The sequence below is a fragment of the Amphiura filiformis genome, unplaced genomic scaffold (genome assembly GCF_039555335.1).
Source record: "Amphiura filiformis unplaced genomic scaffold, Afil_fr2py scaffold_22, whole genome shotgun sequence".
NCBI lineage: Eukaryota > Metazoa > Echinodermata > Ophiuroidea > Amphilepidida > Amphiuridae > Amphiura > Amphiura filiformis.
The window spans coordinates 1,675,718-1,696,276 of NW_027305486.1; the positions used below are offsets into that span (position 1 = coordinate 1,675,718).

At 37.7% G+C, this 20,559-nt stretch overlaps 1 protein-coding gene across 1 annotated transcript; it reads right to left on the bottom strand.

Annotated features, from left to right (window-relative positions):
• Positions 1-7,299: 7,299 nt before the first annotated feature.
• LOC140143479 (F-box/LRR-repeat protein 12-like) lies at positions 7,300-18,812 on the bottom strand. The gene is made up of 3 exons (XM_072165313.1): positions 18,693-18,812; positions 10,142-10,298; positions 7,300-8,648 (listed from the first exon to the last, which is right to left on the bottom strand). Exons 2-3 carry the CDS (start codon positions 10,285-10,287, stop codon positions 7,325-7,327), a joined length of 1,470 nt encoding a protein of 489 aa, XP_072021414.1. The 5' UTR covers positions 10,288-10,298; positions 18,693-18,812; the 3' UTR covers positions 7,300-7,324.
• Between the last annotated feature and the right edge of the window lie 1,747 nt (positions 18,813-20,559).

A 20,559-nucleotide genomic window follows, 5' to 3' on the forward strand; every position in this document is an offset into this window, starting at 1 on the left:
CCCTGCGGATTTTTTTAAGGTGAGCGATTTCAAATGTAAAATCATGATCTGAAACAAGGCCCCATGTCGCACGGGGGAAATGGGAGATCACACAAAAACAGCCAGACGACAAAATCTGTTAAAACAGGCTGCTGAATTCTGCAAAATTGTGAAAAATTAGTAGAAATGCTGCTAAATATGTGTGATTTACCATTTTCCCCCATGTGACCTGGGGCCTCGAAGTGCAGGATGTGAACGCCAAAAAAACCAGTGTTATGTATCAAGTGGGGACCATACACACCAGTTACGCATATTATGGTATTTTCCCCAGAACTGTTTCAACAACTAAGTTCTTGTTTAACACTCAAACATCTCCATATCGAAAACTGCTGCGGTCTTGCTGAATACGGTATTGAGTCTGCACTTTGAAAACCTTCTGGCTTGTATGTGTTCTTAATGGCGTCCAAACTTTGAATGGTATTTGGCCACGATGTTCCTGACACCATTTTGAAAAATGGCACGAACTTGCAAACAATAGGATTATTACTGTGTAGTAAGATTTCAGATGCCGGAATGAAATCGATGTTACATCACCCGGTAGTGCAAAATGTCAAGTTACATTACTGTCAAAGTATTGAGAACGGTTGTGACTTTACCGTCTTTACTTTAAGTAAAGCAAGTTGAGGTTGAAATTTATCAGCATCCTATATTGCATCGAGGGAAGAGTTTGACGCCGTCAAAAATTGAAATCAAACTTGACCGTGGATGTGCAACAGTTTTATGTGTGTATTGCCAATTGCCAAGAAGTAAAGAGCGACCGAATAAGTTGACTTATCTCGTTTGTGTATGTACATTTTGTAGGACATAACATTTTAAATACGTTTAGAGGTTTAACAGAGGAGATGATTTAAGGAAGCCCCATCATGCACTGCAAAAGTGTTATCACTAGAGTTTCAATTGCCACTTTACTTTTCAAATCCCATTGAATTCTGTGCAAAAGATATTGTGAATTGTGTGTGTGTCATTATTACTTGGTCGATTTCAGAACTAAAGTGATGTGTGTTTAAAGGATAATTCACACCTTCTGTAGATAACATAAAATGTGAAATCGACCAGCATGTTCACAGGGGTTTTCATGCAAATATAACTGTACAAATTCAAATTTAACCATGCACTTATATGCAGCATAGCAGAGCAGTGGTGTCATGCTACTCACACTGCTCACCTGCTGCACAGTTAACCAGTGGGGTGTTGGGTAGTGCTTAAATCATCCTCTGGAGGCTTAAGTTGTGTGCTTGTGGGACTTATTTGTTGTCATGCAAAATCACCCACACACATTATACTTCTAAAATATTACATTGTGCATCCAGGTCCGGATTACCACGGGGCAAGTGGACCCGGTGCTGTATTTCATTTTGCAACCATAATGGGCCTCATGATGCAGTCATGTCTACAGTAGAATTCAATTCGACCTTTGCAGGACTTAAACCCCATCAAAAGCTATTAAACCAAGATAACACTCATTGAAAACAGCTCAACTGATTAAATCATATCTTCTCTGGTTAAATACACATATCATATGTTTCTGCTTTTACACGTACAATGGAGCAATGCGCTGGGATTATCCTTTCAGTTGGGTGAACGATTATAAAGCGAGCGCTAGAGAACAATTGTGTGTGGTCTTTGTTTACGAAATGAGACAATACGTGCTTATTGTTAACCAGCGTTCTTGAAAATGAGAAACATGGTGGTTTGCAGACTTAACACGGTTTGGAAATAATTTCTTCATATTTTTTGGTGTTATCTGTCGTTTACATATCCTTCCTAAAACACCAAAGTGCGAATATTTCCAAACATCTATATTAGCTAAAAATTTAGGACATGTTACAAAACTATATTGTCTGGAATTTTAGAAGAGTACTTTTAATATTGGCCGGTTATTTTTCACACAGCGACGTTAACTAGGCAATGTACTATTACCTATAACATTAACTAAAACACCAAAGTGCGAATATTTCCAAACATCTAAATTAGCTAAAAATTTAGGACATGTTACAAAACTATATTTTCTAGAACTTTAGAAGAGTACTTTTAATATTGGCCGGTTATTTTTCACACAGCGACGTTAACTAGGCATATCCCCATACTTTTTACGTAGGCTATTTGTAGAGGTCACGCGTCAATGGGAAAGAGCACTGTGTATTATGTATAGGAAAACGGACAGTAACTGCAGTATGTACCACATAACCCTTAGGGTTAGGGTTTGAGTTTAGGGTTAGGGTTAGCGTATTGCGGTTCATTATGGTGGCAATAAAATAAAAAAAACCATTATTCTGGCGGGGTGAGGGGTTACACTTCGATCCGCATGTATATAGCATGAGTTTATTGCACGTGTATGTTAGTGCAATTTTTCAATATTACCATGATAGTCAACTTATCATATTCATAAATTATAAAAAGTAAATGCTGAACATCTTTCATTTAAATTTAAATGCCAAGTCAATGTCAGATCTTCCGCTTTTCAAAAATTCTCGAGCGATTGGTACTCAACAGATATAATAAATATTGACTGAATGCAGTAGCGTAGCCAGCGGGGGGCACTCGCCCCCTGACAAAAAATGAAAGAAAAAGTGCCCCTCTGACAAAAAATGAAAGAGAAAATCAGGAGGGCAAAGGAAAAGAAAAAGGGCAAGGAGCCCCTTTTCTAGCAAAATTCAAGGCCAAAATAGTGTAAATACAAAATTTGTCCGCGCTACGCGCGCACATTGTAACAATAAAGCCCTTTTTTAGCCGGATAATGGGCGAAAATAGTGTAAAATACCATTTTTTTCGCGATACGCGCGCACATCATCCCAATAAGACCCTTTTCGGGAAGCTCAACGACATACAGTCTCTATGTATTGTATGATGCAACTGCAATTTTTTTCGTCTGTGCCCCAAAAATTTTATTTGCCCCCCCCCCGACCAAGAAAGCTGGCTACGCCCCTGACTGAATATTATCTGAATAAACAACACTTTGTTTTTCGAACAAATCGGTCTACTTGTATGGATATTACATTTGCTTGTTGTGGTTTAGAATAACGTGGCCAGGGCTATAATTTTACTACTGTAATATTTTCCAGATTTATTGAAAGCCTTTGACACAACAGACCATACATAAGTATGATAATAATCTGCTGTATAAAATGGACAAGCATGAATTTCTTAGTTCATGACTGGTTTTCAAGCTTAATAGAAAACAACATGTGAATTGCAACTCAAATATATATGATATGACCTCATATGTGGTGTTCCGTAAGCGTAAATTTTGCGACCTTTTATCATGTTAATATTATGATATTGTTAATATTTCACATATATTAATTTATTTTATTTATTAAAGTACATGAAGTATAAGCTGAATCTTTTCGCCAGCGTTAGCTGGCTATCTAATTCGGAGATCGTCTCTGTTTGCTAAAGAGATTACGGGGTACTAGCATTGGTTTGAATTACTTTGCGGAACTTTTTATGGTGAAAATATACAATAGACATGTTATTGGATTTGTAAGAAAAAGAAAGTATGTTTTGCCGTTTCAACGAATGAAAACGAGTGAGAATTTCAAAAGTTATGGTTTGAAGGAAATATGACATTAAAAGTTCATGCCAGGCCTATAATAGTTTCCACAGCATATCAACGAAAGAAAATTATAGAATCCTTGTTATCAGGCGTTCTTAGATTTACATTTGCAGACCTCCTGGAGATCAGCACAGCATGAGATGTGAGTGTATTGATAACATGATTAAAACCTTTATGGACGTAAAAGTCAAAGTAAAAATATCCTATATCCTGTATCGTTTTATGGATAAAAATGACTCAAAATGTCATTTATGAAATAATTTATATCTTAAACATCAGTTTTGTCTTTTCAACGGGAAAAATTCGATGCAATTTCAGGGCCTATTTTTGATATGGGTATAATTTATATACATGTAGGCCTGTTATAATTGAACAATATCAGTCTTTATACATTTTATAATGTGCTATATTAAGTATAAATTGCGAATTAATATAAAATTAATGTGCATGTATAAGGCAAGTAGGATGGCAGTTTTTAGCCAATTAACTAAAAACTGCATTTCTTTATATTAATAATGAGCTAAGGGTAGCCTAAAAGGCAGAAAAGACAAAAAGACAGAACAATTTGGAGTAATTAATTGACAGGAAGTTATAGGAGTTGCATGGTTTGCTGTTTCTGTGTGCATGTTCTCATCATTGATGGTTTGGTGGACTGTCATGAAACATGATGGATCATAAAAAAGAGTGATCCTAAAAATGCCACCACCCAAACTAATTACAAGGCATCTTCTGCATTGAAGCTGGCTTTCCCTTTAAGGGGAGTTTTTATTAACGGTAATAATTAGGCGTGTTAAATATTTTCCCAAGCCATTGGCCATTCTGTTCGACATCTTCACGCATGTTTATGTAATGCGTATAGCTCCAAAGTTCATAATTATTTTATAATATTTATTTGAATTACTTGGTAAAATACGAAAGTAACAAAATACCAGTACATTTTTTCACACTTACCATTTCTTACACATGGCAAAAGCAAATATTCAGGATGAGTGACGGGCTTAAAGTCCAAACACAGAAGGTCTCTGAAATGCATAGCAGTACACACAGTTCTTTTGCAATTAGTGTGGGCTCATCTAATTTGTTCGATAACCCAAATTTACCAATTCCAAGGACCACATAAGTGTTAAACCTGCAACTTAATAGCAGGGATCAATGGGAATACCAAAGTGCACTATAGAACAAGTGATGAACAGCATTGTGCACATAAGCAGACACAATGCAGGTACAAGAACTACCAATTATAGAGCCCACAGAAGTGTCAGGAAAACAATACAAAAGTACATTGGAGTGATAAAAATCACTGTGCTCATAAGCATAAACCGACGAAAAAACTGAAGGAAAGATCAAATAGAACTCAGTAGCAAACAAGACAACACGTTCAGAGCAAAAAGTAAGCAGTGTCTTTACTCAATGTAAACAAGTTCACTACTCGTGGTAGTGTTGATGTGTTTTGAGTCCTTGGCCGTTGGATTCACCATTACCATTTTTATATATTTTTTTCGACCCAAATTTCTTTAGGCAATATAACAAAAAATTCATCACTAAAATTTCTTTTATTGTTAAAGGAGTATTTCGTGATCCTATCGTATTTTTATGACATTTTTCAGTAGATATCCACGAAAAAAAGATTATTCCCAAAATTACAATTGATTTCGAGTTTGCGTTTGCGAGTTATACATGATTATGTGTAAGAAAAAGAAAACACTGAATTTGTGTTGCTGCTATGTTGTTAAAAAAAGTTGTGTTTTCTGGCATTTTCTCCAAACCTGAGCATTTTACCAAAAATTGATGCCACAGGTGGATTTGTCAAGTGTTTACCATTCCAAATATGTATACTTTTATAAATTTAGACCAACAAGTTAGCAGTTACCCAGCAAACACAAAGTTTAAAAAAACCGTTTAAATGTCGGGTTATATAAAGGGTATAGAACGTTTTTAATAACATTCAGAAAATATTTTTGAAAATTCAATGCAAAATATTCTAATATACGAGGGGTGGTCAATAAGTTCGTAGAACAAAGTACTTGAAAGAGTACTAGCCAAATGCTTTCTATCTCTCTCTTTAGCATGGCCACTACATACCTTAATGTACCCGTCGCAATTTTTCTTGAAACCTTCTATGTCAACAAAATGGAAGTCTTCCGATAGCTCCTTGAGCCACTCTTCAGTGAAGGCTCACCAGCATTGATCACCAGCAAACCTGATATTATGAAGGTAGGACTTAAAATTCTAAAATAGGTTTCACTACCTGGAGGCCATGCCTGAACCACAATATGGTTACTTTAATTAACTGACCCCTCTGTCGTGAATGGTAGCTTGACAAACTAATAATATCGTACAGGACAAAATCCGAGAACAGCCACATTCATACCATCAACCTTCTTCACGTGATGGCTTGCCTCAATTTTGCTATCAAAATTGTATGATATATGCCTATCATTGCACTTTCATTTGGCAAATGATCTGTCATCAAATCTATCCCTGGATCTCAGAAACAGCGATGAAGACCTTGCACTACGGTGACCGAATAATGATCTTCTTAGGGGCGTGAGATCCAGGTGTTTCTACTAAATTCACTCATAATTCCAGTGATTAATGTATGCCTTATCACCTTTAGCCACATATAGATTAAACTTGCCTTGGTCCTCATCCTAAGTGTATAGAAGGTGTGGACCTGAATATGTCAACTGGTATCAATTTTGTACATGAAGATTTTGCGGGAACCCATCTAGAAGACACCCTGGAATACCCAAATGTTAATGGATTAACATTGAAAACACATTCATCAGAGTTGTCATATTTTGTGGCTCATCTTTCTTATTTGGCTCTTTGTTTATTATCACTGTACCAGCGCGTATATCATTAGTGGTGACGTCAGCAAGTCTTTTGGACCTTGGATGATCTTCTAGTACGCTCATTTCATTCTTGAACTCTAAGAACCATTTCGTTGCTGTTGAATACCAAGGACTTCATTACCATTTACAACAACTGTAAACTGTTTAAGTTTATTGGAGTTTCATTCACCACTGTCGGGAGAAATTTCCATGATGACCCTGTATTCACTTCTGGTAGTACCTGTGAATTCATGGAGGTGCTTCCTCTGAAGAGTGTCCTGCCCATATACAGTGATGCAAAAATGTAATATCTTTGCAGTAATGTTTTCAAATGAGACCAAATTTAATACCGTGCGACAAAGTAGCATACCGAGTTCTACGAACTTTTTGACCGGCCCTCGTAGTGTTATATCTTATTAAGTGTTGACAAAAATATTTCGCAAAAATGTTTGCAAAAAACATTTTGCAATAACATTTTGACAACATTTTTAAAAAGTTGTAGTGTGTTTTCATTTAAAAAAACGTTTTAAAGATGTTTTCATTACCTTTATATAACCCGACATTTAAATGTCATTTAAACGTTTTGACCGAAAAAAAAAATCTGTGTTTGCTGGGATTCGAGGCTCAAAAGTTATTATAACTAACCTTAACTAGTATGGCAAGTGTCATTTCTATAACAAGTATTGATATTATCTTACTCGTTATAAGCAAATTAGTAAATTAGTAATTCTGGCACTAACCCTGCATTGATTTGAGACACATATCCCGGATTATACAACTGGAAAAAACCAGAGATATTCCTTTAAAAACACAACAAACTCACATGGTCAGATACCCCGTCAGGATATTTACCTGATTACATACAACATATTTATTAAAGGATACGTGTGATTGATTAGTAAGGAAAGAATGTTTGTTTTCTCATATCCTCTCCATGCAAGCTGTTGCCGCAGGACACGGGCCCATGGTAGCGATACTGCTGAGTGCAGATTCTAACATGTGGCTTTATGGCGCGAAGTTCATTCAAATATCGCTGGAAGATAATATCATGGGTGACGCGACAACCCCATTTCAAAAGTTTTGCTTCCTTGAGCTTTGGTAACGACATAAGCGTCTCAAAAATAACTTCTGTCGACAGTATCTGCCTATCACTATGTCTCGGCTGTCGCCGCTCCTTGAAAATAGTCAATGATTGCAAAGACGGATGATACTGCAATGCTTTCAACCCTATGTCAGTGTATGGACCGGAATCGTTTAATAATAAAATCTCTAGATTTGATAGATCACGTGCTATTATTTTCATAATTTCGTCAGTTACGCAGTTGCAATCATAAAGCCCCAGTTCTGTCATGTTAGGTAGTGCTTGAGTCATCGTAGCGAAGGATACCGGGTTAAATAAAGCCTCTGTGACGTGAAGATCTGTAAACTTGTGTCGGTTACACAATTCTTGTAAGATGTTGTCTATACTGTACGCACCTGCAACATACGTGAGCTCATTTAACATATAATATTTAGCCGTTATTATATGAAGGCTTGTAAGATCTGGAAGGTTATCAACAATTATTCGCAGGATCTCTTCTAAAACTGCAGGCTGGGCATGGTCGCGAGTGGCAAAAGATGAAGTGGTGAAATAAAGCAGACAGAGTTCTTGAAGCTTTGGTAATCCAGACGTCAATATTTCCACGTCTTCTGGTGATATTTCATTACACTTATAAAGTGTTAGGTGGCGTAAATTTTGACATTGTAGAATTCTTGGTATGACAGTGTCTCTGAATTGTCTGATTGATACCATTCGAAGTTCTCTTGTGGGATAATCATCATCATACGTACAATTTCTGTTGGCAACGAAGGATAGCTGAAGCTTTTCAAGTTGTAAAGGTAAGGCAAAGTCGATCTTCGGAAAATACTTAATTATGTCCTTATTGCAAGAATACGGAGTGTGTTGATCTGGTGAAAGAAATGAAAGCGTTTGTAGATTTGGGCACTTCTTGGTCAAGTATCGCATAACGGCCCGGTTTGAAGCCCTGAGATACACCACTCTTAGCGAAGAGTCTGTGTAAGATTGAAGGATTCGCATGGTCGTGTTTGTTAACTGTTTAATGTATTTAGCTTCATCCTGTTCACTCTGATATGGTGAGTCCAGGTTGTAACCATTCCAAAAGTCTACAGTTTGCCAAACGTGAGGATCTTTGATAAGACTGTGCCACCGTTTACATGTTCTGTCGAAAAAAAGAAAGAATCATAGAAAGTTATTTTATCATAATTATAATAGTCTTACCTGGCGGCAAAATGAGACAAAGGTGGAAAACAATGACAAAGATTGTAATACAAGGTGTCCCAGAAAAAATACCGGTAGAATGAATTTAGACATAATTTGAGAAATATGCATTAGAATCCAAAAATTTAAAAAAATTATCGTATAGCCTATCTTATTTCGCATCCTATACTCTAATTTGACTTGAATCGGTTGACTGATTGCGAAGAAATGAGCGATTACATAACGCATGCGTCAATTCACTTCATTTCAAGTTTGAAAGAAAGATCATTCAACACAATGCACGCTAGTGGTTTTACATGTCAATGCCCTTTATATTTGTTTGGTGGAATCCTTTTTCTTCTTCTTAAACAATCTTAGTCCTAGGTTTCTGTTAGTATAAAAATCTAAACCTTTTTGGAGTAAGTTGGGGGGATGAGGCTGTGAATCACATAGTGCCACTTTAAAGGAAACCCCGGGAAGGAAACATATACACAAACGATGGTTTTAAATTAAAAGTATCTAATAATTATTAGGATTATTTAAATATAATAGACATTTGACTTTTCTTAATCCAAATTCAGTAATGACAAAATTAGGCAAATTAATTACATGTCTCAAAAAGTATGTGGAATACACATGTTTACGTTAAAAGAGATTTCATTACGTTGAGATATTTCACAAAAAAGTGTGCCCTCTATTTTGGTCAAAGTCCAGCTTTCTTACACATTTCTCCATATAGGCCTATTTATTTTCACAGTGGCATTGCATACAGTATGCTTTCGACGACAATCTACAGTATGTATCACTGCATGAAACCAAAGTCAGTTGATCATAGCTGGCCATCTCAGAATAAATATGAGAATACCCTGTATATGCCTACGTCGTATGTCTATCCTTTGCAATGTGCTATAAATCTGGGAAGTGTCCTGCTATCATGGCTATATTACATAGACAGCTTATTTATGGACCTACATAGTGATTTAGCCACAGTTTGCTATATTAGTAGAAAACCTAATAAGCAATGAAATCAAGTCATATAATACCCATGTAATCGCTGCATGGGGCAGCGTAACCTCCGTGGCTACAGGTCGGTGATCTTCTGCTTGGCATGCGAGGGGCCCGAGGTTCGAATCCCGGGGGAACCAAGTGACTTCTTTCTTCGTCTTCTCTCCTTATTCGTTTCTTCTTTCCCTCCCGATAGCAAAAAAAAAATCTTGTGTTCAGTTAGGGTTATTCTGCAACGTAAATATTTTATATAAACACTAGCTCAGCAGGATAAGGTTCTTCAAGCAGGTCAGATCAAGAACCTTTTAACATGTGGGTTCCATTTAAAATTCTTCTAGGATCTCTTTTTATCCACTCCATCAAAATAAAACAATGTGTTCTCATCTGATATTTTCACGATATCTGCTGCGCGCAGCCTCATTAATAATAATAACGAAATAAATTACAAACCTTGATGCTGTAAGCTTCTCAGATATAGTTAAGAGAGAAAATATCTTAAATAGTACATCATCTATGAGTATGTTGATAATACACGCTGGGTCATCATTTGGCGTTGATTTCGTCAATCCACTTCGCCGACTCTTGACTTGGCCCATTTCGTTATTCGCTATAACAAAGAAACAAACGAATGAACAAGAAAGAACGAAAGAAAAGGAAAGATGGGAAAAAGGAATACAGAATAAATAATAAGAAAGTATGGAAGGAAGAAAATAATGAAAACAGAATAATGTTGTCATTTTGAGATAAAAAGCTGATTTAACTGAATTTTTGCTTAATATGATTTTGGCCATATTTCGTCGGCCGTATCACAAACTTACGTATTCGACATTCTTAACATTTTTGAGAAAATTGGTATATTAGTTTGTTATGTTCTACTCTATATATTCACCAAAAACCACGCCTCAAAGGTGCTTAATTAGTAAGATATTAATTAATTTAATTATGTCGTATTTACAAAACCTTGAAATGTCTGCATCACATAACGACGTATTTGCCGATCACATATACTGCGCAAGCCCAGTATATCGTATCTGCAATTTGAAGAATTTGCCGTTTCACATAATGACGTATTTGTGCTACGTATTTGCGCGACTCTATCATTGCACGGCAAAATTGCTGTTTTGTCCTTTTCACATACTGACGTATTTGCGCAACTGTATCACATACTGATGTATTTGCGCGACGTATTTGTCATTTGAATGGCGAAATTGACATTAGTCCTTTTCACATAGTGACGTATTTTATTTATTATTGATTTTTTTGCAGAATAAGTTATGCTCTGATAGTGATAAGTGAATTACATTGAAAATATGGTATATTTACATTACTGTTAACCTGGTTTAATCGACAATAATCGAACATCAATCTCTTTGGCAGTTATCGCATCTCTCACGTAAATAGCAACTCCGCCGCCACGCCTTCTGTCGATTTTCTCGAAATGCGTATTTTGCAAATACGTCAGTATGTGATATGGGCGCGACGATTTGTGCACGTTCAGGTTACACTGTAAAAATAGTGTTAGGTGTATTTTACCGGAAATTACGTTTTCCTAGGTTTCTACTGTATGGTATAAAAATCTAAACGAAATCACTTTAAAGGAAACATACCACAAACAATGGTTTTGAACTTAAAGTAGGGCCTATCAATTATGAGAATTATATTTAAATATATAATTAGCATTTGACTTTTGTTAATCCCCATTGAGTGATGACAAACTTTACATTTTACAATGTCTCAAAAGGTATGCTTTATGACACATGTTCTTAGTTTGTATTCGTTAACATAAACAAATTTTAACCGTAATCATATGGCGTGGTAGCATTAACAACACAGTTTAAGGACCTTTAAGGATATGCTTGCATATCCAACCAGAAATAATTAGACTAGGAGCCCAGAAGATTTATTCAGCTGAGAAGACACAAAAGGTTTGATGGCCTGGTATAGGGCCAAGATGCAATATTCTATATTGCTGCCGGGTCACAGCCTGTACGTTCAGCCTGGTGGTTACAAAATAGGGGGCCAAAAAGCATTTATTCAGCTCAAGAGACACATGGACAAAACTTGTTGGATATCACTCCCAGGAGGATACTTTTCATGTCTATAGCAATGACAGCAATTTGGGCTTGTACGGGGGCCCAGACAGTAGCCCCAAAGGGCCCGCCCATATGGTGTTATTCAGCTGAAGAGACACATGGATGAATCTTTTTGCATTGGAACTATTATACATTGGGGTGCACAAAAATACCAATGACAGCAACTTTTTCCTGTACGGGGGCCCAGACAGTAGCCTCAAAGGGCCCGATGTCCCAAAACTGGTTATTCAGCTGAAGAGACACATGGATGAATCCTTTTGCATTGTAAGTAGTTTACAAAAATACCAATGACAGCAACGTTTTCCTGTACGGGGGCCCAGACAGTAGCCTCAAAGGGCCCGATGTTCCAGAACTGATTTATTCAGCTAAAGAGACACATGGATGAATCTTTTTGCATTGTGACTATTACCCATTGGGGTTTACAAAAATACCAATGACAGCAACTTTTTCCTGTACAGGGGCCCAGACAGTAGCCTCAAAGGGCCAAAAGGTCCCATGTTAATACCCTGTTTGGTAAGTCCACCAGAGTTAACCAGCACAGAGTACCAGTGCTGAAGGATCGGCGTCAAGTCTACTCTCTAAATGTAAAAGAGTGAAATTTTCACTCCCTGTCAAGAGTGAACTGATTTTCACTCTTATCGAGTAAAATTGGATCCTGTTCGAGTGACAAGAGAGTAATATAATTCACTCTAAAAAGATTGATTAGTTTTCACTCAATTAAGAGTGAATTACCACTTTTTTGGAGTGAGAGTCATTTCATTTCAGTCTTTTTAAGAGTGAGAAAGCACTCTTTTGAGAGTAAAATATTTTCACTCTTTACAAAGAGTGATTTTCACTCTTCAAGGACTGGTCCTTAGAGTTACTTTTTGTAAGAGTGAAAATTCACCCTAAAAGAGTGAAATTTCACTCTTTTACATTAAGAGAGTACACTACATCAAAAGGTCAAAGATTTTAGGAAGCTTCTTTAGGAATCTGCAACCAGATACACACGCATATTTTTTGCAAGCGCCCATTATCTTGCAGAACTTGCAAGACCACTCAGCCTGCTGTTTGAGCTTTGCTTCTTCAAGGGAGTTTTCCCAAGCCAATGGAAGACTGCATCTGTCATCCCTATTCACAAGAGAGGTTTGAAGTCTAATCCACCTATGTACCGCCCATCTCTGTTCTGCATCATCAGCAAGATCGTGGAGGCTGTTGTACAAAATCCACTTCAGAAGTATCTCCTTGGAAATCAACTGATATCAGATAGAGAGTTTCGATTTAGACCACAGCACAGCACACATTCTGACCCAAGTGTGGTCCAACTCCCTGGCCCGAGGCAACAAGCTGCGTCTGGTTGCCCTGGATATCAAAGGAGCATTCGACAATGTCTGGCCATTATGGCCTTTGCTCGAAACTCATAGCAAAAGGAGTATCCGGCAAGCTGCTCAGCTGGATACGAGCTACCTGGCAGATCGTTTCATCAAAGTTGTCGTACCAGTCATCAAGTACTTCCTCCATCAATGCATCAGTGTCCCAGGGGTTAATACTGGGTCCACTTCTGTTTCCTGTCTTCATTGATGACCTGTGTGATGAGAGTAAAAACCAACTCTACCTCTACGCAGATGAGTCCACCTTGTTTTGTGAGATTACATCTAGAGACAACATAACATAACATAACATTATACATAATAGGCATTTATGGAGCGCGCACAAAGAACGAAGTGCTTTTATTTACAATAGAATATATGGTACATGGACCAGAGATATAAACTATAAATACAAACAATACAAAGCATAATACATGTCAAGACAATTTTGATAGGGGCATGAAAAAACTACTTGAACAGGTATGTTGTCAGATTTGCTTTGATGGAGTACCCCAGCTTCCCTGATGTCAGGAGGTAGAGAATTCCATATCCGGGGTGCACATGATGCAAATGAATGATCACCAGTACGTGGATTGGTTTTGCTTGAGATAGAAGTGTTTTGTCCTTTGACGAATTAACGAGTTGGTGGCATACACAGATGTTTTAACCGAAATCAGATCTTGACGATATGCTGGAGATTGTAAATGGAGGCATTTGAACACGTAGACCAGTAGTTTTAACTTGATACGTTCGCGAATTGGCAGCCAATGAAGGAGACGTAGTAAAGAAGCACTGGGAGGGTCTCGGCCAACAAGCATAATCAAACTGGCGGTCCTATTCCGAAGGTGTTGCAAACGCGTTAAGTCACATACATGTATCTTTTCTTTGTTTTTTTACGGGCCCGCTACTCTCTATTGTTTGCTTTTTATAAGCATGGCGTAAAAGAGCAAAGGAAATAGACCTTCTTAAATACCAATGTCCACAGTAGACGTACAGCTACTTCATCAATACCAATATCAGCAGTAGATAGCTACTTCATCAATAACAATATCAGAAGTAGGTAACTACTTCACCAATACCAATATCAGCAGTAGTATAGATAGTGCTTCATCAATACCAATACCAGCAGTACCTAGTTACTTCATCAATACCAATATCAAAATACGCGTAGATATCTCCTTCGTAGCGTATTTTAACGCCTCACGCACACTGTGACTTTATTCCCGCATCTTATACCAATTTGAATGGGAAAAGAGAGCATTTCAAAATTGACACATTTGGGATATTTTTTTTCCTTCAGGGCCTCCCACTGCATTTTAAACGGCTCGCTACAGCTGGCTGAATAACCAGTTATGGGACATCGGACCCTTTGAGGCTACTGTCTGGTTCCACGTACAGGAAAAAGTTGCTGTCATTGGTATTTTTGTAAACCCCAATGGGTAATAGTTACAATGCAAAAAGATTCATCCATATGTCTCTTCAGCTGAATAACCAGTTATGGGACATCGGGCCCTTTGAGGTTACTGTCTGGGCCCCCGTACAGGAAAAAGTTGCTGTCATTGGTATTTTTGTAAACCCCAATGGGTAATAGTTACAATGCAAAAATATTCATCCATGTGTCTCTTCAGCTGAATAACCAGTTATGGGACATCGGGTCTCTTTAGCTGAATAAATCAGTTATGGGACATCGGGCCCTTTGAGGCTACTGTCTGGACCCCCGTACAGGAAAAAGTTGCTGTCATTGGTATTTTTGTGCACCCCAATGTATAATAGTTCCAATGCAAAAAGATTCATCCGTGTGTCTCTTCAGCTGAATAACACCATATGGGCTAACACCATAGTAACCCCATATCACCATAGTAGCCCTTTGGGGCTACTGTCTGGGTCCCCGTACAGGCCCAAATTGCTGTCATTGCTATAGGCATGAAAAGTATCCTCCTGGGAGTGATATCCAACAAGTTTTGTCCATGTGTTTCTTGAGCTGAATAAATGCTTTTTTTGGTCCCCTATTTTGTAACCCCCAGGCTGAACGTACAGGCTGTGACCCGGCAGCAATATGGAATATTGCATCTTGGCCCTATACTAACATAACCAGGCCATCAAACCTTTTGTGTCTTCTCAGCTGAATAAATCTTCTGGGCTCCTAGTCTAAATATACATGACTATAAAATGTCTACCAATATGACCATTGCATGTACGACCAACGCACTGAATGGTCTATTGTTCTATTGTGTCCGATTTGAGCGCTGACATATTGGAAAATGTTGCCAATCAATATTCATGAGAGTGTACATTCAACGTCCAATTTTCGAAATTGGGTGACTTGTGCTTTGCAGGTGTAAAATACATCTGACTGGGCGTTTTAAATACGTAACGCATAAAGGCATTGCCATCATCGAATGGCTGCCTATAGTGCTGTTAGTGTTAGGCCTATGTGTGTGTGTGTGGGGGGGGGCTGTGTTTAGTTTCTATAATAATTATTATAAAAGGCCTACATTTATTTGTCATTCATTTCTTTTCCTTTCTCTGTACTTGCTAAAGTATCACTCCCTCTTCTTATCTCCCTTTACTTCTCCATCCCCTCTTACGTTTTGTCCCCTCTCATTCCTATCATTTTCCTTACCTTTCTATTTATTTACGTCTATTTATTTATTTCTCTTTATTTCTTCCTCTTTGTCTCTTCCTCCAGTCCCTTCTCATTTTTCATATCCCCTCCTCCACCCTCATCCCCTCCCAAGACCTCTCACAGAAGAGCTGCCCCCTTCAGTACGCCACTGATTATGATATTCCCCTTCTTAAAATAAAATAAAATAAAATCTCAATTTGTAAAACAACTTTTATATAGGCCTATACCGGTACACACCGTCATCATCCCTATATCTTCGTGTTAAAAATTGCCGTGATAGTACGATGAATCCTCACGTTTTTCAACAACTACGCATGGTGATTTTATTCGAGATAGGCCGTGCAACTCAGGCTAAGCATACAATTTGAGATTTTGAGCGCCTGCCACACTGTTTCTATTCTATGTTTTACGATTTTCGCATGATCAATATATGGCTGGCCGTAACCGCCACAACGTGGAGCTGCTACGCGTAGCTTACTTTTCGCTTCGCGGAGCTAAATTGACCAATCATGTTAGATCTTTTCATTACGCGGAGCCAGTGGATGCATCCTCGTTCCAGAGAGAAAAAACTCTTGCCAAAATTAATGTTTACTATGGGGATTTTAAATGAATCGATTGTAAATAAACCACGACCAGTTGTACAGGATCAATACCATTGTTTGATTAGTGTATAGTCAATGTTACCTTGCATGCATGTGTCATGTGTGTGGCGTGTTTGTTTGTTTGTTTGTCTACTGTGTCAGGCCAGGATCACTGACACCCACGGTACTGATACTCTCATACTATCACGGTCAGTGATCATATTGTTGAATGTTGTTGACTTAAAAATAATCATGATGCAGTCATGTCTACAGTAGAACTCACCACGACCTTTGAAGGACTTAAACCCTATTAAAAGCTATTAAACCAAGATAACACTCAATGAAAACGGCTCAACTATGTTACATCAGATCTTCTCTGGTTAAATACACACTGCACTTGTGTCTGTTTTACCTGTGCAATGAGCAATGAGCTGGTATTATAGTTTCAGTTGGGTGAACGATTATAAAGCGAACGCAAGGTAACAATACTGTGGGCTTTTGTTTACGAAATGAGACAATAGTCTGCTTATTGTTAACCAGCGTTCTTGAAAATGAGAAGCTTAATGACTTAACACGGTTTAGAAATAATTTCTTCATATTTTTTGGTACAAAAGTACCAATATTTCCAAACACCTAAATTAGCTAAAAATTTAGGACATGTTACAAAACTATATTTTCTAGAATTTCAGAGAATACTTTAAATATTGGTCGGTTATTTTTTTACACAGTAGTGACGTCAACTAGGCAATGGCCTATACTTCTAACATACACTATTTGTAGAGGTCACGCGTCAATGGTGAGCGCACTGAGTATTGTGTATAGGAAAACGGACAGTAACTACAGTATGTATGGCCTACTACTAGTATATAAAGTAAATCCGAACTGGTTTGCAGTTTGCTGAAGGTCGAATTCCGCAGGGACACCGCGCAAGTTATACAAATTAGCTCCCGGCGATACACTGCAGATCGCAGAACTGTGTGCATAGTTTACCACCACTCTGTCTAGCTATATAGTTATGTACAATACTGTATGAGTTTCTTATGAGTGCATGTCCATCTTAATAATAAGTCAGTTCGTACTTTTCATAAACTACTTTTTGAATCATAACTTTCGTGACCGAGGATATCTTGCAACTACGTGACGCTCGTCTGGCAAATTCTTAATGAATAAATTCGCTTCACGTAATGAGTAAGTCGTACCGGTACTTAATTAGTCAGTTTTACCTCCGAGTAATGAAAAACTCTAACATGATCATGATTGGTCAATTTGGCTCCACGGAGCAAAAAGTCAGCTACGCGTATATCCAGCTCCACGTTGTGGCGGTTGCGGCCTACCATATCAGTATCCCATATGATATTTCTATTGCAAGAAAATTTTATTTGTTGTCAGGTTTTATCTTAAATACACTAACTGGAAATTAAATACACTAATTAGTGAGGACCGGTATTTTGCTGTGGATATGTTTAACTGCAATTTGCGGGTAAAAAATTTGAAATCCTGAGTAAAAATTTTGATCATATTCAACTCTTTGAGAAAAAATTTATATAAAAGAATGCATGTAAAATCCAGCTGCAATACAATGTACATTATTGACACACTATCACCCTCTTTATCTACGGCAATAATAGAATATCGATTTTAATCGAATTGAATACGATGCTCAGTTTTGAGTTTGTAGTTGACTACTAAGCGACCTAAGCGATCGATTGCTAGCCAATCAGATAGAACTCCTTTTCTTGCGTTCGGTGAAATACCAGTCGCCCGTCGCTCACCAACGGAGTATTAAATTTATATTTATCGAATAGGAAGTCGACACTGTGCGGTATACTTATTATATGTTACATGTATACGTAGCTCCCGGGACGTAGCTATTTAATACCATTATTGTACTATTGACATGCAGACACATAGCAGCCTTGATGCGTAATCATTCAGCAAGCGCATTCAATTTATTTAAATGAAGCACCTAATGTCAGTGGGGTGACAACGAAATATGCATTAGCGGCTAATGTGTGCCTTTTGTGCTTACGGCTACTCAATCACACCCTTGGGTGTATGTATAACAATAGGTACTTTTCGTTCCATTAAGTGCTTTCACGCGACTTTCATTTGATCACTTATTGACAGTAGCCTGCTAGGTAAAGCGTTAATACACTGTCGGGTCAGCTTATTGATTTAATGGCGGAAGCCCTTTGTCCCAAACAAAAGGTACCTTTCGATGAATAGCTTGTCAGATTTCAAATCGGCACACGGTTTCAATGCGTTACGTAAACTATTTCCTCTCCATCTTATAATAGCTCCATGTGTACGACTATATAATTATTGTTTACATGTACTGGTTATAATACTCACACTTTAGATGTATATAGCAATTACGTTCCCGATATTTAACGGACGTATGTACATGTATAGAAATCCACCATGTCACAACCAATCAATCCATGCACAGTATGTACCATCGTTAAGAGATAAAAATTGCGAACTTGTCGAGTATACGTACTACGTTGTATAAGCTCTTTCAACAGAGAGAGATAGCGGATCTCAGTTTATTTACCCAGTCATATATTTACTCTCGTTCGTCATCTGATGACGTTGCTGCACACAACCCAGCACAAGAGCCGCTTCACTGCTCATACGCAGCATATAATTGAAATGGATATCGATGTGTGAACGCTACCAACGACGCAACCCAAATGCTGGAATGAGCATGCTCTATGAAATATTGTAGAATATAGCTATAGAAAAATGAAGAAACATACACACCCCGTACACACACCCCACACACAAACACATATTGTGAAATGTAAGCTTTCCGTTTCCCGGTTAAACTTTTAAAAAAAAAATGAATATAAGTGGAAGTTAAGTGGAAAAACTCACTTTGGTGACCACTCTCTGGCTAGTAAGGTTTGACGATTGATTCGACTTCTATGGACCATTTAGAAACAAAATAGCCTCCATGTCCCTCGCGAAAATCCCGGCATTTTTCGCTAGAGGCCAAAATCCAAAATGGCCACCGCCACCATTTTGAAAATGTAAGTTTTGAACCAGAGAACCTATAATCATGCACAAAGACACTTTTTCGGATATGTCGAGTACACGGATTCCGATTCTGACATTAGTTTGACATTACGGCATCATTTTCACTCAGAAATCCAAGATGGTGGCCGGCACCATCTTGAAAAATTTAGTTTTGAACCAGAGGACCTAAAATCGTGTACAAAGACACTTTTTTGCATTAGTCGACCACAAGGATTTTGAATCTGACATTACTTTGACATTACGACCTCATTTTCACCCAGCCATTTAAAGTTGGCGTAGGGGGGCTAAATTTGGACCCAAAAGTTGCCCTTTAAATAAATTTCATCTTTGGGAGTCTGTGCCTTCTTTATATAAAAAAAGAGAGGTCTGAAACTTTGTATACACACTAACTGCATTTGTAATTGCGCGTTGTGTCACGGGGTCATTAAATATGCAAGAAAAAATGTAATGTTTTGTAAACTGGCAAGTTTAGCCTCCCTTAATTCACATTTTTTGTCAGATTAATTATTTTTTGTTATCACTGATGCTATATATAGGATAAATACAATGCATATCCAAAAAATTGAGGTCACATCTCATTTACATTTGGAACAGCGCCCTCACGAAGATGAAATTTATTGCAAATTCAACATTTTCAGGGGGGCCCGAAGTCGATGTGGTCCACCTTCAAAATTTATAAAACATCACTTTTATATAACTACTAATCTTAAATTACAACTTTGCTAAGTCCCAGTAATTGTATAGGTTGACTTCATATAAAACAACAAGCCCAAAGTTGACCATTTTCTCATGATTGCATGTACTGCAAATGTGCCGAATTTGGAAGGCTTAAAAGTCAAATTGGCTCGAATTTACCTCGAACTGATACAGATGTTCATGCAGAAATGTTCAATAAACAGTCATTATAAGGTATAGTCACAATGAAAGTACATTATGTATTGACCATGGAATTATAAAAACTTATAGCCCCATAACTGCTAAATTGTTGGTCTGACGTAATATTATAAATATTGACTGCTATGAGGGTCATGATTAAATTATAGGCCAAAGGTGATCTCAAAAGCATGACTATACCCCGAGGCGTAGCCGAGGGGCATAGTCATGGTTTTGAGATCACCGCGGGTCTATAATGTTAACAATGCCCCGAATAAAAAGCAGTCAATATTTGTTTTATATACCA

Excerpts from the sequence above, each read along its gene's own strand:
- LOC140143479 (XM_072165313.1), bottom strand. The coding sequence starts at position 10,287 with ATGGGCCAAGTCAAGAGTCGGCGAAGTGGATTGACGAAATCAACGCCA. Across the intron at positions 8,649-10,141 it reads GAGAAGCTTACAGCATCAAG|AACATGTAAACGGTGGCACA; the intron begins GTTTGTAATTTA and ends TTTTTTCGACAG.